At 48.6% G+C, this 19,577-nt stretch overlaps 1 protein-coding gene across 1 annotated transcript; it reads right to left on the reverse strand.

Moving 5' to 3' along the window:
* Positions 1 to 10,970: 10,970 nt before the first annotated feature.
* LOC131496874 (membrane primary amine oxidase-like) lies at positions 10,971 to 19,139 on the reverse strand. The gene is made up of 4 exons (XM_058702661.1): positions 17,403 to 19,139; positions 13,051 to 13,336; positions 12,215 to 12,344; positions 10,971 to 11,971 (listed from the first exon to the last, which is right to left on the reverse strand). The coding sequence occupies exons 1-4, from the start codon at positions 18,991 to 18,993 to the stop codon at positions 11,696 to 11,698; spliced, it is 2,283 nt and encodes a 760-aa protein (XP_058558644.1). The 5' UTR covers positions 18,994 to 19,139; the 3' UTR covers positions 10,971 to 11,695.
* Positions 19,140 to 19,577: the final 438 nt, after the last annotated feature.

Genomic DNA, 19,577 nt, shown 5'->3' on the forward strand with positions numbered 1-19,577 from the left:
GACAGCCTTACCTTCTGGAGGAACCACAGAGAGAATGTTCGTGCTGATAAAGAGTCAAGATGGAGCTGATACCCCCTTTTGGGCACACGGGGCAGCCTTCTGGCAGGCTGCCTTCCAGGGAGGGGGACCCTCTTGGTCAGAGCAATTGTGTACATCATAAGACCATTTGCTAGTGTTTATCTTTCCACCCTCCAGCTCCTTCCTGCTGCCTCTGGCAAATTTGTATCATGTGCAGGAAAAAATGAGGCCCCAAAAGACCTGAGCTAGAAATCTGTCAGCTAGAAAGCTGACTGAAGAGAGACATTGTAGAGTTCTCAGATCCTCAAAGGGCCTGTGGATATTTGAGGTGAATATTGTGGAGAAAGCATTTGAGTTGCTAGAGATTTGGGTGAGGATCCACTCATTTGAAGACCTGTCTCCCAGAGGCAGGGTTCCATCATTTCCCCTACCTCCTGTCAGCTTCTTCAAGAAGCTTCCCAGTTTAACTAAACAAACATTTCCTGAGTAAAGCACCTTGCCTGGCTCTCTGAGGATCCAGAGTCAAATCCCCTGTGTTCTCGGGGGACCTTGACAATGTAGTGGGGCAGAGAGGTCAGGTATTCAACAGCTATGTCAGTTGGGGGATCCTTAAACCAAAGCTGAGTCCTCAGTGGATTCAGAGTCCTTATTATTTTGTCCTCAGTGGAGATGACTCAAGACTTACTAAGCCTTCTGGGGAAATGACCAGCTGAGTCTGGGAAGCAATGAAAATGGAAAATTATAGAGGCCCTTTTTTGACAGGTATACTAGCCGGGCACTCCTCAGGCACTTTCTCCACAAACAGAGACTCAGAGGCTTGGAGATCTTGGTTTGGGAAGAACATAAAGGAAAGGGGCCAGAAAGTACAGTCTGGTTTGCTACTAAAAAAGCACAGCTGCTTCCAGTGTCCTGGCACCTTCTTCTCCAAGAACAAGGTTGACTCATTCACTCAAACAAGTTTATTAGCCGACAGGAAAGTAAAGAGGAAAAGGAGCCAGAATTCACCACACACCTCATCCAAAAACTGCATTTCTTACCAAAAAGAAATTCTGACTTCACTTCCAGCCAAGTCCTGTATTCTGGTCGGGGCTCCGGGCTCTGTTGAGGAAGGAGATGCCTTTACCTTGTATCACTAGCGAGGGTCTTGTCTACACACTGTAGCAGGGATGCAAAACCCAGCTTTGATCTGCAGCTTTGAGCGGGGTAGACTTCTCTGAAGGGTAATGGGCCAAACTGTACAAGATAGAGCTTTATTATTTTTTTCTAATTTCTTTGTTTTTTGGGTGGGTTCCCCCCCCCCCACCAAGTGATCACTGGGGGTAGGTGTTTATGGGTAGACAGTAGACACTGGCTGGATTCACTGCTGTCACCTTTTAAGTGAGTGACCCAGTTCATTTTTTACAAAAACATGTTGGGAAAAACAGGTAAAGGGAGATATGGATTAATCATTGTCAACCAGTGAAAATGGCTGACTTATCTCTGGCTTGGTGAGAAAGTTCAGCTTCAGGACCTTGAACTGTGCATTGATTGACCAGGCTGGGGGAGCATGGTTCATGTCTCAGGATGGGCTGGACATTTTGTCCACAGAAAAACACTGGAGGGCATTTGCTTCTTTGTAAACAGTTAAGAACTCCCCTCTCACTACCTTTCTCCTGCCACCCCAAGGTCTGTCTTCTACTAACATATGATGAATCATCAGAACTTTTGCAGGAATCACAGATTCCTATCTTTTGCCTGCCCCCATTTTGCTTAACCATCCTCCCCAAAGGAGCTGTTGCTTCTTCCAGAGAATATCCTGTTTCCACAAATGGTCAACCAGCCCCCTCACCGCCGGGTGGTAGACATTTCTCCCACTCTTCTTCAACCCTTTGGCCCTGCCAGATCACATGAACGTTCAGGACAGTTCCTGCTGTCAAATGCAATCCTCCCCCACCAGGGGTTAAACTTTTTTGATGGTGCACACCAGAGGCAAGGGAAGTAAGCCTCCAAAACACTGGTCAGAACTTTTTGCAAAAAGCTCATCTTCCCCTTTGTTCTGGTCCGTAGCTCAGAAGCAAAGAGGGGCTGTTTGAGGAGAGACGGGAAATGTGACTCAAGCTGAGAATCCAGCCTCAAACAGCTGTCCCTCCTTGCTTCCACTCACTGGATTCTTTAAAAGAATCCAGGGGACCAAGGAAAGAAGGAGGGGAGGGAAACCAAGTCAGGTCGCAGCCAGGGCTCAGCCTGGTGGGAAGTGGAGTGAGGTGAGGGGGTGCGGGGCAGAAGGAGGGTCTTGGTTTTCCTTAGAAGATTTTCAGAAACACCCTCAGGCCTCCAGCAGGCAGCCCAGGAGACTGCCCCCCACCCCTGCTACCACTAAGATTTAAAAGGAAAAGAAAAGATTACAAAGGAAGATTAAAGAGCTGTGTGACCTTGACTGAGTCACTAGAGTTGTCTGGGTTTTACTTTTGTCAACAAGTAATAACACTCAGCGTTAACATTCTGAGTCTTAGGTGCTCCTTTGAAAGTGACTCCAGTGAGGCGGTGCCTGACTTTTAATAATCTAACAGAAGTAAATGATTCATTACTGCCAGAAGGAAAAGATAAATGTATTCATATCTTTTTAATTAAAATATTTTCAAAAGTAATGTAGTCACGGGGCGCCTGGCACGCTTGGTCGGTGGAGCGTGTGACTCTTGATCTCAGGGTAGTGAGTTCAAGTCCCACACTGGGTGTAGAGATGACTTAAAAAAAAAAAAGTAATGTAGTCACATAGTTTTTAGAATTTCAGAGTTCAAAGGAGTATTCAGTGAAGGCAGTTCTTACACCCACCTCTGGGCACCTTCCAGACACCAGGGCTGCCGGAGCCCAGCCGAGACCTGATGAGCACTGAGAAACCCCAGGGGATCTCCAGTGGCAGCAAGCTCCCTGCACGGATGCTGGCATCCAGCCCAGATGTAGGTTGGAGGAGGGGGTCATCCCCTCCCCCTGTTCCCTACCCCCCCCCCTTCTTTTTCTCCCCCAGCTCCACCCGGTAGTCCTCTAATCAACTCTTTCTTAATGGCTGCAGAATTTTTATCCCAACAAAAACACCATGTTGTAAGTCAGTTATTAGGCCTTCCCTCTTCCGGAGCCTAGCCGGGGGGAGATAATTAGGAAATCAGTAGTCTTGGACCTTCTTAACCCACACCTTACCCCCCTCTGAGAATTCCCAAATGAGGACCACAGTGCAGAGAAAGAGGAAGAGGTGAGGCCCAGAATTGTCCTGAAAACAAACAGTGAGGTTTCCCCGCCCCCCAGGCCTGGAGAGGGACAAGGAACTATTCTGAGCTATGAAAACACAGCAGGGCTCTGCTAGGAAATAAACAGCCGTCTGTCCCGCCAACGCCTGTCTCCCTGGACACGAGTCCTGACAGCACCCGATCTCTGGCCAGCAGGCAGGAGACAGGGAGAAAGGCAGGGAGACTCTTGCATGCCTCCCTCCTCTAGGATGAAAGGGAAAGACAGTGTTTGTTTTATTTTTAGGATTTTAAAGATTTCCTTCACTTTAGAAGGTTTGAAGGAGGGTGGCACTGGGGTCACGTAAGTCCAGGGGATCTCTCCAACCTTGAATTCCGGAGAGCAGGAAGCCTGTTGTTCACTCCTCAACCCCGTGCAATGTCAGTCTCCTCTGCTCTACTGGGAAGTCACCATGACCGTCTCACTGACACTTCTGACGGCCACCTTGAAGCATTCACCCGCTCTGTGTTCAGTGCGACTCCAGCAAGCTCTTCTTTCCTTTCTCCTCTTCCTTCTGACATAGCATGATGTTGGGCCCTTCTTGGACACCACCTGGATGTCCCATACATTCCCCAAATCCACGGGTTCCTTCCAGACCTGTTCCTCCTCCAGACTTTCTTGCTTTGCTTGTGTACCTCCTCTTCTCCTGCCATCCTCCAGGCACTGAGCCTGGCGACCTTTGGGTCATCCTTGAGGCTGCCTCATCGGGTTCTGACCATATATTTTCCACTCTTGCTGCTCCTTGTCAATCTCCCTACCTAGACCTGTTAGCCCCTCCCTTACCTAATGATCTCCTACTCCCTTTCCCACTCCCAGCCCAAGCCATCTGATACACTACTGGTAAAAGAGCCTTCTTACAACACAATTCTTCTCACCTGTCACCTGAAAAATCTCCAGTGGCTCCCCATTGCCTCCAGAGTGAAGTTCAAATTCAAGCTGACTCACAATCAGACCAGGTTATCTTTCTAGCCTTATATCTCCAATCTCTCCTTCACGGATCCCTTGTTCCAGTTATATATCAAATGGTTTGGATTCCCCAGAGGAACCTTGGGTTTCCTAAATTTGCACTTCCCTCTACCTGGAGTAGAATTTTCCCCATCTCCAGGTGTCCAGATTCTAACCATGTTCAAGGCCAAGCTAATAAAGCCTTCTCAACCCACTGATGTGCACCCTTCCTCAGATATAAAGGATCACACTGACTGAACTCCCTTAGCACTTTACTGTTCTATCTTGGGGCACTAATCTTGTTCAAACCTTGCATTACCGTTGTTTCGCATATGTCTCAACATTTTTCCTGCTATCTTGAGCCCTGAGGACCAAGAAAACATCTCTTCCAGCCTTCAGAACTGAGCTCTACTTGTAGATCTGATATCAGTATGGTAGCCTGTGTAGGTGGCTGTGATGGGTTTTCCCATCATTGACATATGCCTTTTTGTGTTGTGACTTTGCCTCTCTTCCTATCAAGATGTGAACTTTTTATCTCCAACCTTTGAATCTGAGCTTGATCTTGTGCCTTGGCCAATGGGACCTTAGCAAATGTAATGCAAGCAGAGGCTTGAAAAGTATTCGTTCACTAAGATTTGTCTTTTTGGGTTGCAGTTGGAACCCTGGACCACAGAGGGGAGAAGTCAAGGCTGGTCTGTGGAGACTCATTGCTGTGAGTGACCTGAAAGCCAGCCCCAGCCATCAGACATGTGAGTGAGGCTGTCTTAGACCATCCAGCACCAGTCCATCTGCTGGATATCTGCAGCCCTGTGAGTGATCCCAGGTGACTCCAGCAAAAGAACTTCCCAAATGAGCCCAGCCCTGATGGCTGACCTATGGAAAACTGAACAAATAAAATGGTTTGTTGTTTTAAGCCATTAAGTTTCAGGGTGGTTTGTTATGCAGTAACAGAAACACCCAGCAGGTGCTCGTTAATAAACTATTAAATACTAGCTAGTATTCATTGAGCATTTACTATACGTCAAGAACTAGTTTTGGAAAATTACATGGATTAATTAATTTACTCCTCATAAGAATTCTGAGGTAGATTTTATTACTGTCCCCATCTTACAGGTGAGGAAAGTGAGGTACAGAGATGTCAAATAAGTTGCCCAAGGTGTAAAAATGACCAGATCTAAACCCCAGCAATCTGGCGCCAGAAGCCACCCTATAAAACCATTATACCGTGTTGCAGAATGAGGAAAACATGAACTCATGGAGTTGCTGCCTCAGAAACACCTTTCCCCACATGCATGCCAAATTCTATGGCATTTTGGGGTCCAATGCTCAGTGTCTGCCTCTAACCCTCTCACCCCATGCTCCTTTGGGTCTATTCCAGGCTCTGAGCCTCTCCTGTGTGTTTCAGGGAAATCCCAGGATAGGGAATTGATTTCCAGACCTGCCAATGTACACCTACGCAGAAACCCTTCTGTCCCATCTCCTCTGTTCCTGCGACCTTTGTTAGGTTGTTGATTCCTGTGGTGGAGGTCTCATCTGGAGAGGGAATGCTCAGGCTCAGCGTGTCAGTATCGCCCTTTGGCCCCATGTCCTGGCTTAACCTGTACAGCCAGGGTGATTTTCTCCAAAGACTCAGAATCTTTGGGCTTCCTTAGACCTTTCTTTCTGAGTTAGTCAAAGGAAAAATTGGATACGAAATGGCTTTTTACAAGACCAAGAATTACTTGAATATACCAACAGTTATTGTTTGCTCAGATTGCAACAAAGATGTATTTAAGCACCCATAATGGGCATGGCACCATGCTGAGCACCAGGCCAACGAGGCCAACAAGACATGGTTCTTGCCCCAGAGAGCTCAGTCTCTTGGATGGGGAGTGAAGGGAAGATATGTGTAGATAATAAACTAGAATCCAGTGCATGAACCTCTTCTATAGGGTTCTGTCCAAAGTACTGAGACACCAGGGACAACAAACCAACTAGGTTTGCTCAGGGGGTGGTATTTGAGTTGGGTTTTAGAGGATGAATAAGCATCACCAGAGGAAGAAGGGAGGAAGGCAGAAGAGGGAGGAACCAGAGGAAGGCAGGAGGGAGTGCATGGGCAGAGGTGTGAATGGATGGGAATGGACTGGGGAAGCACACATGGTTGGGCCATCTGGAGTGCAGGACACCATGATGGCAAGAGGTGCTGAAACTGATATACCTGGCAGAGAGTGAGGAGCTCCAAAGATTTATAAGCATCAGTTGGCAGAAGGAAAACTATAGGAGGAGAAGGGGAGGAAGGTGGGGATTTGCTTACAGTGAATTTCTGCTCTGGAAGTTAGAAGTGAAGTCCAGGCAAGGCTGGGTGGGTTGTATTGAGAGAGTCTGGCTGATGTCTCCAGGACACCCTGGTTCTTTGGTGAATTCACCACAATTCAAGGGAGGAAACTAAATCAGAAACCGGATTCACCAGATCACCAAGAGGGGTGCGGTTCATCTTTCCGGGAAGATCTAACTTTACCAAAGTAACACCTACAGGCTAATCTTCATTTATAGTAACTGTCAAGGCAAAAGCAATTTTTATCAGAATACCAATTAGTTCATTTACACAAGAGGTATAATTGACTTGCCTGTTTTCTTCCCATGACCAAGGTGTGGTGGGAAGCTAGCCCGAGGAGCTGTGAATCAGAATCAGCAGTTGGTCATGAGATGGGTTTGCAGGGACTTGTGCCTCCATCCAAGTGGCTACTGTGCCTCCAGGGTTGGACTGGCCTTGGGCTGGGTCCTCTGTTCTAGACATGGTCGGATTGTCCTGCCAGGACAGACTCTGTGCCTTCTGTGCCTTCCAATGAACACATTATTTATATATCTTAGATACATTCTTTCTATATTTTTATATATCAAGGCTCCTCTGGCAGACTTGGAACTGAACTACTGTCTCAGGGTTTTCTCAACTCTGGATATATGTTAGAATCACCAGGGGGGATTTAAAAGCTGCTAAGAGCTGAGCCTCATTCTCAGAAATTCTGATTTTATTGGTTTGAGGTACAGCCTGGGTATGTGGAGTTTTACAAGTTCCGCCAATGATTTAATACACAGTTAAGGTCAAGAAACTTTGCTTTTTAAGGCAACTGTGCATATTTCTGCTCTGGTCCATTGAGTGTTGATTTTGCTCTTAGAGGGTCATTTACCATGCATCAGGTGCCAAATTCAACAATGATTCTCAAGCATCACCTGCCTGCCAGTGAAGAGCAGCGATGCAGGAGAAAACAGCCAGGTATAATTCCATGAAGACCTGGGTTCAATCCCAACCCCACAGCTTACTAGCCAGATGACTTGGGGGCAAGTTACCTAATCTCTTTGAATATTAGTTTTCTCATCTGTAAAACGGGAATAATAATATCTGCTTCTCAAGGTTGTTATGAGGCAACAGATGGAAATAAGCTCACCCGTGGTAGTCTCCACCATACTGGCTTCATTTCAATGGGAGAAGCAGGAAAGACTGAGATATCACTTTCCTTGAGGGTCCTTAAGAAAGGGGGAGTTTCCCCATCATATTTTGGCCCACAGACATAAGGTTGCAGAGTATGAGAAACATGCCAAGGACAGGTGTCTAGAATATAAGCCTCATAACCGATTTAGATGTGGGGAGGAAGAATTCTACTGAACCTGCAGATACCCACCCGCAGAGCCTGAGTGGAGCACACATGGCCAGCCATTGGCCACAGGCCAAGTGTTGGAGTGGGGACATGAAGCAGGTGCCACTAAGAGGTCAGCTCACACGGATAATGTGTATTTGTGTGTGTGACAGTGGTCGAGGTCCTTTTAGTGGGGTCTGTAGGCCCGAGGGTCACCAGAGGGCCCACATTCCCAAAGTTCTCTCCCCCTCACTGGGTTCCTCCTATACCTTTGCTACTCTCGCCCTTTAGATCTCTCTGGGCTACACTCCTCAGTGTCTGGTTGTTTTATTTTCTTGTGGCTGGAAGGGTGTGTTCCCAGTAGGGCTATGCAACGGGGCTGCCTTGAGGCTTTTCCTGAGAGTTCCCTGTGCACACACTCTTTTGTAGTGGCTCCAATTGTCCCCTCTGACCCCAGTGGGGAGCCCCATCACACACTCACCAGTTAGCAGGTGAGCCACAGTAGCAGGGCCCCTCACACAGACTTCAGCCTGGGGGACACATGTCCCCTCCCCCATCCCTGCATGTGAAGAAGCAGAGGTGGAACAGCCAAGAGAAGCATCCCTGGCTCCCTCCACCACATTTGCTTGGCCATGAGGGAAGGGAAGATGAGAGCATCTATACCCGTCTTGGTCCAAATTTCTTCACATAAGAAAACACAAGAAAGTCGAAACAGGATATTATCTGGGCTGAAAGAATAAAGAGACACTAAATCACTGAGCCTAGAAACAAATGGAAGGAAGCATCGGCAACTACCTTAACCAGCTCTGCCTTAACCCCTTCCGCATCTGAGCACTGTTCACGATACCCTGTTGCTGTTCTCGAACTGAGAGTGTGGCTCTTAATGGGGTTCTTGAGCAAGAGGCTAAGAAAATTCTGGAGACATCTTTGGTGCAAAAAGGTGATTTTATTGAAGCATGGAGACAGGACCTTTGGGCAGAAAAAGCTGCATGGGGGTTGTGAGGAGTGACTGATTATATACTTTTAAGTTAGTGAGGGTTAGGGGTAGCGTAAGTCTCTAAAGAATTTGAAAGTAAGGCTTTCAGGACCTTGAGGGGCTAGCTACTGCTAAGATAAGGTTACTTTTAGTCTTTAATAAAACCAAAACATTAAGGCAGTAAGGCAGTAAGGCAGCCATGAGTTCCCTGAGCAAGGTCACGCTCTGCGTGTTTCAGGTGTCTACCAGTGGGCTGAGAGACAGATCTAATTCATGTTACATTTCTCTTGCTGTTGTTCCCCTCATTGGCTCCCATGGCTTTTAGTCTTTGTATGGAGGCCCCTTTTCCGAACTTAGTTCCTTTCCAGCTCACCTGGTTGAGCCTGAGAGTGTAGGCAGCTGTTGAGGGAACCACAAGATTTCCATGGTGTCTGAGCTCTGGGTTTGCCATTTCTCTCTGGTCACAAGCTGAGCAGGACCCAAATTTCTGTGCCCTCAGTTGCCCTCTTGCCCCAGCCTGCCTTCCCTGAGGGCTGGGTCAGTGGTTTGGGCTTCCTCCTGGGGAAGGAACCCCCTCTCCTCCTGACTCGACAACCCCCTTTTCTAGAAAAGAGACTGAGAGAAGTAGGCATGCTGTAGACACCACATAACACATGGTTTCTCTGGTCTGGAAGCACCTGAGAAAGCTTGGTCTTTGAGCCCTACCTCTTCCCCACCTTACTCCTGCCCCCATACTCTTTTCTGGAAAATGTTCCAGTTCTTATTTATGCCCATCCATAGTCCACATGTCAGGAAGGCCAGTGGGGATGGGAGGTTCTGGAGGCTACTGCCAGACCAGGCCGGGCCAGTCCTCACTGGGACACCCCTGGCTCATTGGCATGCCCTCCCCTGACCAGACAGCTCCTGGCCTGGGGGCCAAGCTCCTGATGCTTTTTGATTCCTACCTTTGGTGACATTTTGGTCATTCATGTTGGCTGATGCACAGTAATAGAGGCCACTGTCACTCATAGGCCCTGGGAACAGATGGCCTTTCACCATTCCACCCACAAAACCTCCTGGACTGCTGCTGTCACTTGACCATCCTGCCCCCTCTCAAAAGCACATTCCACATGGTTACGTACATGGCAAGAGCTCAGAAGAACATTTGGCAGTGTAGACAGATGACAGGAGGAGCATTTTTGTTCTGATAGTGAGAAGAGGGAAATAGCAGGGAGTAGAAGCTGAAGTAGCAAGAGGAGGGGAAGGAGGAAGAGGGGGAACAAAGGGAGGAGAAGGAATGTGCAAGAACAAGGGAACATGACGACGGAAAAACGCCTTCCTGGCTTCTAGGACACAGGCCTAGTGGGGACCCTGCCCTGGTACTTGAAAGAACAGGTGGTCCATAGAGGCCTCATCTTCAAATTCAAGGCCCAAGGGCAGAGGAGGAGCTGGGGAGGCCCCAGCAAGCTTCTGAATGTACTTAGTGACACCGAACTGTATGTTTAAATTTGGGCAATTTGTAAATTTTAGGTTATGTATGTTTTAGCACAATAGGAAAAGAAGAAGAACAAGAAGAAAAGGAAAGGAAAAGTAATGATACAGCCACTTTGGAAACCAGCCTGCGGTTCCTCAAAAGGTTAGGGACAGGGTTTCTATACGACCCAGCAATTCCACGCCCAGGTATGTATGTACTGAAGAGAAATGAAAACACATGTCCTCACAAGAGCTTGTATGTGAATGTTCACAGCAGCTTTTTAAAATAAACTTTTATTTACTTGTTTGTTTGTTTATTTTAATGTTTGTTTATTTTTGAGAGAGAGAGAGAGAGAGAGAGAGACAGAACGCGAACGGGAGGGATAGAGACAGAGAGGGAGACACAGAATCCGAAGCAGGCTCCAGTCTCTGAGCTGTGCGCACAGAGCCTGATGCGGGGCTCGAACTCACAAACTGCGAGATCATGACCTGAGCCAAAGTCGGAGGCTTGACCGACTGAGCCACCAAGGTGCCCCCACTGCAGCTTTACCCATAAAGTGGAAACAACCCAAATGTACATCAGTGGAAGAGTGGATGAACAAAATGTGGTCTGTCCAGTGGAATCGCATTCAGCCATGACACAAGCTACAAAATGGATGTACCTCAGAAGCAAGATGCCGCGTGAAAGGAGCACAAAAGACCACATTCGGTGTGAACCTGTTTATATATGAAATGTCCAGATTATAAACAAATCTATAGTGACAGAAACACTAGTGGTTGCCTAGAGCCGGGAAGGGGTTGGAGGGAAACAGGGAGCGACTGCTAACGGGCTTGAGGTTTCTTTTTCGGATGATGAAAATGCTCTAGAATTGGATAAGGGTGATGGTTGCACACTTTGTAAATATACCAAAACCCACTCAATCTTACATATTGACAGGGTGGATTTAATGACATGTGAATCGTTAAAAAAAATCTTGTTACAAAAAATAAGATGAAGGGCACCTGGCTGGCTCAGTTGGTAGAGCATGCGACTTGATCTTAGGGTTGTGAGTTCGAGCCCCACATTGGGCGTGGAGCCTACTTAAAAAACAAAACAAAACAAAACAAAGATTAAAAAATTGTTAGAAGAAACACAAATCTTCTGGGAAAAGCTTGGCCATCAGTCCAGGCTTCAGCTGGCCACTCTCTCTGGGACAGGAACCCAGCAGGTCTGGGGCCAACAAAGCTGAGTTGTGTCTCTGCCCCTCCCCCAGGGTCAGGCATCACAGGCTCAGGATGCTCCCAGCAGGGAGGGGGTGTCAGGGAGGGCCATACAGAAGGGCCTTGGGAGAAAAGAGGGTACCAGGCTGCCTGGCCCAGTGCCCACTGTTCCCCTCCCCACACACCCTGGCCCTGGAGCCCCTGGCCACATTCCCCATCCCAGGGACCCCCCCTAGCTGTGAGAGAAGCCCCCGTGGGAGAAGGCAGGGAGGTCTGGGGCACAGGCAGCAGCCTGGGGGAGGCAGGCCATGGGATTGACCTCGCAGGCCCCAGCATCCTGGTCCCCCCGGAAATAGATGGAATCAGGAGAATCGAAGGAAGGGTCCTGGTCAAAGAAGTTGTAGGGTCGGAGGAAGAAGCCCACACCGTTCCCCACAGTCACCGTGTTGGGAATGTCTTCTGCATGTGGGATGTGCAGGAAACCAGCTGTCACCCAGGCCACCAAGTCCTGGCAGGGGAGAAGAAAGATGATCCTGAGGCCTGGCTTTGCGAAGGACATGCCTGCCTCCTCCAGTAGCCCTGTGTGTACGGATTCAGCTCACTGGCCCAGAAAAAACGTGAAATCACAAAGCTTTTTTCTTTAGTGGGTTCTAAAGACCCCCAAGGAATCTGGCTTGGGAGAGGATGAAGTAGCTCATCCCTGCTTCCCTCACCTCCCCATCGAGCCTCCCCCTCCATCCTCTCAGCTGACCTGCCCTGCAATGGTCTCGTTGTTGATGAAGTCAGTGAAGTCCACAGTGGGAGTCCAAGGGTCATTCAGATTGTAGATGCTGGTGCTGCTGGGCTCCTCTTCCTTCCGCCGGGTCACGGCCAGCTGGTACCTACCGGAGATTTGGATTAGACGCACAAGGTCATCAGCCTGTCCTACTGCCCGAAACGACACTGGAGAGGGAGCACAAAGAGGAAGTGAGCACAAAGGTCTCACAGCGTCGAGCCTCTTTATTATTCTGTCTCCACTTGTTCTCTTTCTTTCTGTCCCGAGACTTCCTGAGTGTGTCCAGTGTCTCATATTTCAAACATCAACTGACCCGTTGTTCAGATCTCAGATAGGAATGTCATCCTTGTGCATCCGTCCAGATCTGAGCCTGCGCCCTGGATGCATGTGTGCAGACATGACCTGACTCCGATCTTAAGTCAGTTTCAGCGTGTCACCTGCCTGGGTTTTAGGGCATATTCCCTCAGATCTGTGCTCTTCTCGTACTGTTTTTTCCTCCAATTTTTATTGTGAACATTTTTAACATACAGAAAAGTTGAAAGAATGGCGTAGTGAACACCCATATACCCATGACCTAGAACCCACCTTCAACATTTCATTATACTCGAGTTGGCACATAACTCTCCATTGATCCCTCCGTCCAGCAGGCTGCATCTTGAATACCACTAAGATTGTGGCTGCGGGAATGTGTGTGTGTGCATGATTGTGTATGTGCATGCACACCTGTGGGAGGTGGGGGCAAGTGGCTTCTGAGCAACTTGGGGCCCTTCTTATAGTCCACCTCCTCCAGCCGCTAACACCCTGCCGCTCACCTTCCCCAGCTGAAGGCTCTCTCCATGGAGCTGTTCTGGGGCAGCGGCTCCCCAGCAAAGCTGAGCATCTGGATGCGGTAGCCCCGCGGGTGACCCCACTTGTTGCTGTGGTTGCTGGCCAGGTACACGTAGCGGGGTGGGGTGCCTCCCAGGGGGAAGGCGGCCTGCTCCTCAGTCTCCAGCAGCTTCCGGGTCACCTGCAGCCTCTGCATCTGGTGCTCGGGGCTCCAGGGTACCGCCGTGGGGACATAGGACGTGTCCTCAGCCCAGACCCAGTTCTCCAGTCCTGCCGGGGTGGGGTGGAGGTGGGTGAGAGGGAGGGCTGGTCACGCAGCTGCCCTGTCTCCTCTGGACACTGTCCCCTCCCATCCACTCACTGCTTCAGAGTGGGGCCAAAGAGAAACCCAGAACTGGGTGTGCCCCCTGCTCCCCTTCCCTCTCCCCAAGATATCTCCTATCCAGAGATTTGGAGAAGGTCCTGACTGATGTCGTCTCTGGTAATAATCCCAGGTGCCTTGTGACTGGATCTCCACTGACCTTCTCCTGCTGGGGACCTGCCAAGGAGGATGGTTTCCCTGAGGTTGGAGCAGCCTGGCCGGCAATGTGCAGGAGTCAGATTCTTCCTGACCCAAGGAAAGGGTCTACGCCTCATGTCTAAAGCCCTATAGCATCACCAGAACTACCTTGCCATTAAAATAAAAATAGCTGTACCTCCTCCTCGAGGAGCTCTGCACAGGCAGGGCACTGGTGCTTTACTTGGACTACAACCTTATGAAGGAGGAACCACAATTGTCCCCATTGTATAGATGGGACAACTGAGGCTTAAAGATTTAAAGAATGTGCTCTAGTTTGTCATCAAGAGCATGTGGTTAGTATCATGGTAGTGCTGGGGACCCCTGTCTTACTCTGGCTCTGTATCGTCCACTGAGCAGCACACAGAGGAAAGCAACATAGAATGGCCCCACCACACATGGACGGCAGAAATGCTGGCCAGAGGGAAGGAAAAGCAGACCCCGGGCCCAACGCTGCTGGAGCTTGGGGGTATTTCTTATCATTTGAGGCTTGGCAAGGAATTAAGAGCAGGGCCAAATGCACAGTCTGTTCCCTGAACTCTGGGAATTTTGAATGACTTTATTAGAATCTAACTAGATCCCATATTAGGAATCAACTTAAGTGATCTGGGACCAAAGAGAAGTAAACCAAAATATGCCGAAACTCCCTCCATACCTTCCAAGGACCAGAGGACAGCAGAGACTGATGAAGCACACTCTCGGTTTCCTTTTGTGGAGTCACTGCCCCTAGTCCACACCCCAGGGTTTCTACCCATAGGTGATAATTAAAGGCCAAGAGGAGCGCTTGGGTGACTCAGTTGGTTAAGCATCCGACTTCAGCTCAGGTCATGATCTCATGATTTCTGAGTTCGAGCCCCGCATCAGGCTCTGTGCACAGAGCCTGGAGCCTGCTTCAGATTCCATGTCTCCCCCTCTCTGCCCCTCCCATGCTCATGCTCTGTCTCTCTCTGTCTCTCAATAATAAATAAACATTAAAAAAATAAAAATAAATAAAAAGGCCAAGAGTTCTTTCTGGTACATCCACACGGGCTCATGTGGAGGACAACAGCAGCAACAATGGCTAATACTCCTCACTATGCGTCAGGCACCGTTCAAAGTGCTTGAAGAGATATTGCCTAGGAGCAGAGCTAAAGAGAGGTGTGTGTGTCGGGCAGAATACATACCTACATTTTCTAGCTAAGTCCAATGAGCGATCCTAAAAGCAATGACATCCCAGTGACAATGAGCACTCTGGGTACCCAGGTCTTGGTTTCTAAATAGTATCTTCCAATTAGAAGGAACCAGAACACCTTGGAGAAGTGGTTGATTCCAGGGTGGAGCAGGGAAAATACAAGATCATATTCAAACATCTTGTGGGGCACCTGGGTGGCTTAGTCAGTTAAGCATCTGACTCTTGATTTTCGGCTCAGGTCACGATCTCACGGTTCATGAGTTCGAGCCCCGCGTCAGGCTCCACACAGTATGGAGCCTACTTGGGATTCTCTCCTTCTCTCTCTGTCCCTCTTCTGCTCACTTTTTATCTCTCTCTCTCAAAATAAAAAAAATAAGCATTAAAAAAAATTTGAACATCTTGTGCCGGAAAGTAAAGAAGTGCTCAAAAAAGGTTGGAGGCACACCAAAAGAACACAGGAACCAACCTGAAGCATCTCCCAATGGCCAAAACTGGAACAGTTCAAGGAACAAAATAAATGGTAGTACTGGGTTATAACCCTTAGACTAAAATAAATATCCATGAATCCATGCAGTTGTGAATAATTACATATATAAATAAATGTAAAGGAGGATAGCCCTTCCTTATGAAGAATTCTAATTAATAAATGAATAAAGAATAAGGAAAAAAATTTGAAATGACCAGTAGGGTAACACTGCAGTAATAATTGTGGCATAAAAAAAAGTCCACCAGGGGCGCCTGGGTGGCGCAGTCGGTTAAGCGTCCGACTTCAGCCAGGTCACGATCTCGCAGTCCGTGAGTTCGAGCCCCGCGTCAGGCTCTGGGCTGATGGCTCGGAGCCTGGAGCCTGTTTCCGATTCTGTGTCTCCCTCTCTCTCTGCCCCTCCCCCGTTCATGCTCTGTCTCTCTCTGTCCCAAAAATAAATAAAAAACGTTGAAAAAAAAAAAATTAAAAAAAAAAAAAAAAGTCCACCAATAGATGCTAAAAATTAGTGGGCAAGAATTTGAGAAGAAAAGAAAATAGGATATTCACATGGCATCAAAGTAATTGCCCCAAGATATTTATTAGCAGGAAATGGAAAAATATTAACTTTTACAATGGAGAAAGCTAGAAAACACCATCTTAACTAAGTGCTTGAGGTCAACGTCACTATATCTCTTGATATGATGGACTGAGAAGGGCATAACGTCATTTCTCTTGTTTTCTTGCAAAACAAAAAGTACAGTCTCAATCTAACCATGAGAAAATAACAGAGAACCCCACTTTGAGAGATATCGTGCAAAATAATGACCAATATTTTCCCTAGTGTGAAGGTCATGAAAGACAAGAAAAGCCTAAGAAACTGTCACAGATTGGAGGAAACTAAGGAGATAACTCATGTAAATGCAGTGCAGGATCCTGCGTTAGATCCTGGAACAGAAAAAGAAAATTAGTGGAAGAACAAATGAAACCCTAATAAGGTCTGTAGTTTAGTTAATAGTATTGTAATAATGTTAATTTCCTGGTTTGATGGCCATACTGTGGTTATGTAAGATGTTAACATGTAAGGAGCTGGGTGAAGGGTATATGGGAACTGGACGAAGTTTGCAACTTTTCTTAAGTCTAAAATTATTTCAAAAGATAAAGTGTTTTGGAGGCGCCTTGCTGGGTCTGTCAGAAGAGCATGTGACTCTCGATCTCAGGGTTGTGAGTTCGAGTCCCATGTTGGGTATAAGGATTACTTAAATGAATGAATGCATGGATAAGTTTTTTTTTTAAGAGACAGTGTTTTAAAGTACTCATCATTAATCCTCAAACAGTCTTACTAAGAATGTACTGTTATACCATTTTTACATTTGTGTAAACCGATGTATAGAGCAGTTAAGCATAAAAATGTTTCTATCACACGTATTTTTCAAGGTGCTGCACACGCTCTCCACTCCCCCATTAGAATGCAAGCCTCTTAAGAGCAAGGATGTTGTTTCTTTTGTTAAATTGCATTAATGCCGTGCTTGGCACAAATATGCATTCAGTAAATATTTGTTGCTTACATGAGTGATACGCTGTTATGTGAAAAAACAGATGTGGCAAAATATATGTACATTATGACCCAAATTTGGTAATAAAAACTTTAAATATTTATATCAATATATCCTATTTGTAGATAGTATACAATATCATAAATGTTATAATTTATTAAATATTGCAGATGCAACATTTTAAAATATGGAAGAATTTTTTTTAATTTTTATTTATTTTTGAGACAGAGAGAGACAGAGCATGAACGGGGAGGGAGCAGAGAGAGAGGGAGACACAGAATCGGAAGCAGGCTCCAGGCTCCGATCCATCAGCCCAGAGCCCGACGCGGGGCTCGAACTCACAGACCGCGAGATCGTGACCTGAGCTGAAGTCGGACGCTTAACCGACTGAGCCACCCAGGCGCCCCAATTTTTTTTTTAAGTATGGAAGAATGATCTGCTAAGGGTGAAAATCTCTCAGGAATCCAATGACTTTCACGTTTATTTCATACACTTTTATATTTTTCATGTTTCAGTGACAGTTTTTAAAGCTAGGCATGGAGACCTCAGCCCCTTCTTCTGGAATCCTTGTTTCTGCTGGAATATCTTACCTGCTACATCCAGATCCACCTTGAAGTGGGCGCTGTGGGTGTGGACGGTGCCCAGCGTGTGCTCCCCAACCTGGTTCCCGTACCTTCGGGCAGCACCAAAGAGAAATGCTGAGCTGATGTAGCCGGTGGCATGGAGTCGGACCTCTATGGCCCCATTGGCGTGGAAGACCATATCCCACACATAGTCATAGTTGAGCATGGTCGACACAGATCTGAGGACCAGCACTGTCTCTGCAAGGCCCCCAAAATACTGGGAGTAGATATCTGAGTGGTGTCGCCTCAAGGGGAGACCCTGGTTCTGTTCAAACACACAAATGGCATCACGTATTGTCTTAGGGGCTTGGGACTCCAGGAGGAAGTGCCAGTCCACGTAGGTGGCCAGGTAGGGGCAGTCCACCCCCCGGGTCAGGGTTGAAGAGAAGTGACCCAAGCCAAATCCACCATCTGTGTACCGGCTTCGAAGAGCAGAGGGAGAATTTCCACCATAGATGGCCAAGGCCTCCTGGAGACTGATCTCATAAGCTAGTCGTTCTCCCCGGAAGCGGATGTCAAAGATCCTTGGGCCACTGAAAGCTCCAAGGCCAAAGGAGAAAGTCCACAATGAGGAGGCCACTTGACTCCCCTGGACACTGAAGCGGGGGCCCTGGGGGTGGAACTGCAGAGGAGGACTCGGACCCTGAGGCACCTGGGACTTCAAGGACCAGGACCCACCTGTGCCGTTGTCTGGGATCAGCACCACATTCACCAGGCCGGCCTCAAACTGGCCTTCCAGCTGGGCCAAACTCTCATAGTAGCGGCCTTGAAAGAACACCTTCTGGATGGTCCAGTGGGCAGGCTCCAGAGCCCTATGGTCTACCAGCAGCTCCAACCCCACGGGGTGCAGGAAAAACCCAGCCCCTGAGATGTTGTAGTAGAGGCCAAACCAGGTGGCCCGGTCCCCTGACTGCATGCCACGGGGGGCCGTGTTCATCGCCACCAGGTTCCGTCCTTGGCGTTTATAGAAGCAGCAGTGGTGGAGGAGACCAGCAGCCTGGGGCAGCTCTCTGTCGAAGATCAGCTGGTCTATGTCCCGGTACTCTCGCATCAGCACGGGGCGTCGGTGATAGGGCAGGGGGCCCCCGTGACGCTCCACCGTCACATCCCGCAGGTAGGAGGGGTGCGGCAGCGGCCCCACCACCAGCTCACTCACGTTGGGCTGGGCTTGTCCGCCAAAGAAGACGATGGCCAGTGCCTCCCGGGCGGGCGGGGGACTCCCCCTGTCCAGGTGGGCCAGGGCAGCAGCCTTGGGGGGCAGCTGCAGCTCCACCGAGAAGACGCAGTTGTCCGAGGGGCGGGCCTGGGCTGCGTCCACCAGGCCCGGCCCCAGCTGCTGGGTCAGGAAGCTCATCACAGCCGTCAGCTCCTCTGGGCTCAGGTCTGCAAACAGCTGGCTCTGGCTGGGGGGTGTCCGGGGCTGGGCACTGGGGGAGACAGAGGGGCAGTGGGGAGGCTGGCCAGGTTCATATTCCCTCTCCAATCCCTTTTCACTCCCACCATTACCCATGCCAGTCACCAGAACACTACACAGGGACAAAATAATGAAGATAGCCATAGGTAAATCTCCTGGACTGTCCTTAGGCTCCTGAATCAGAATGCAAAATGGGAAATAGAAAGATAAAAGACAGACAGGACTTGGGAGCAGGATGCCTCTTTGAGTCTCTGGAGGTTCCTGGTCTCTGAGCAGAGCTGTTGGGCAAGAGGCATGATGGACACATTGAAGATAAGCAGCCAAGGGCAGATGGGTGGGTGGGGGTGGGGGTGAAGCTGGAGGGGGCCAGAGGTCAGGCCAAGCTTGGGAGGTGGGGCTGAGGTAGGAACCTGGACTTTAAGTAGCCCATGTAAGCCTCTGTCCTCTTGTTCCAAACCAAACACTTAGGGTCAAGGCTGGGGAACCAAGTGGGGGGAAGGGTAGGTTTTGGAGATAGCACAGGTAGAAGCAAGAGGAAGTAAAGGGGACAGAAAGGGACTGTCCTTGGGCTCTCCCTCCACCCTCCAGATGGAACCCTTCTCCTGGCTATAAGGCTGCAATGGAAATTCACCTGCCCAGACCGCTCCAGCCAGATTCCCCTCTTCCCTCCAGGCTCTGCTTCTCATCACTCTCTCCTGCTCCCCACCAGCTATCAACCAGAACCCTAT

This window comes from Neofelis nebulosa, chromosome 16 (assembly GCF_028018385.1).
Source record: "Neofelis nebulosa isolate mNeoNeb1 chromosome 16, mNeoNeb1.pri, whole genome shotgun sequence".
Classification (NCBI taxonomy): Eukaryota; Metazoa; Chordata; class Mammalia; order Carnivora; family Felidae; genus Neofelis; species Neofelis nebulosa.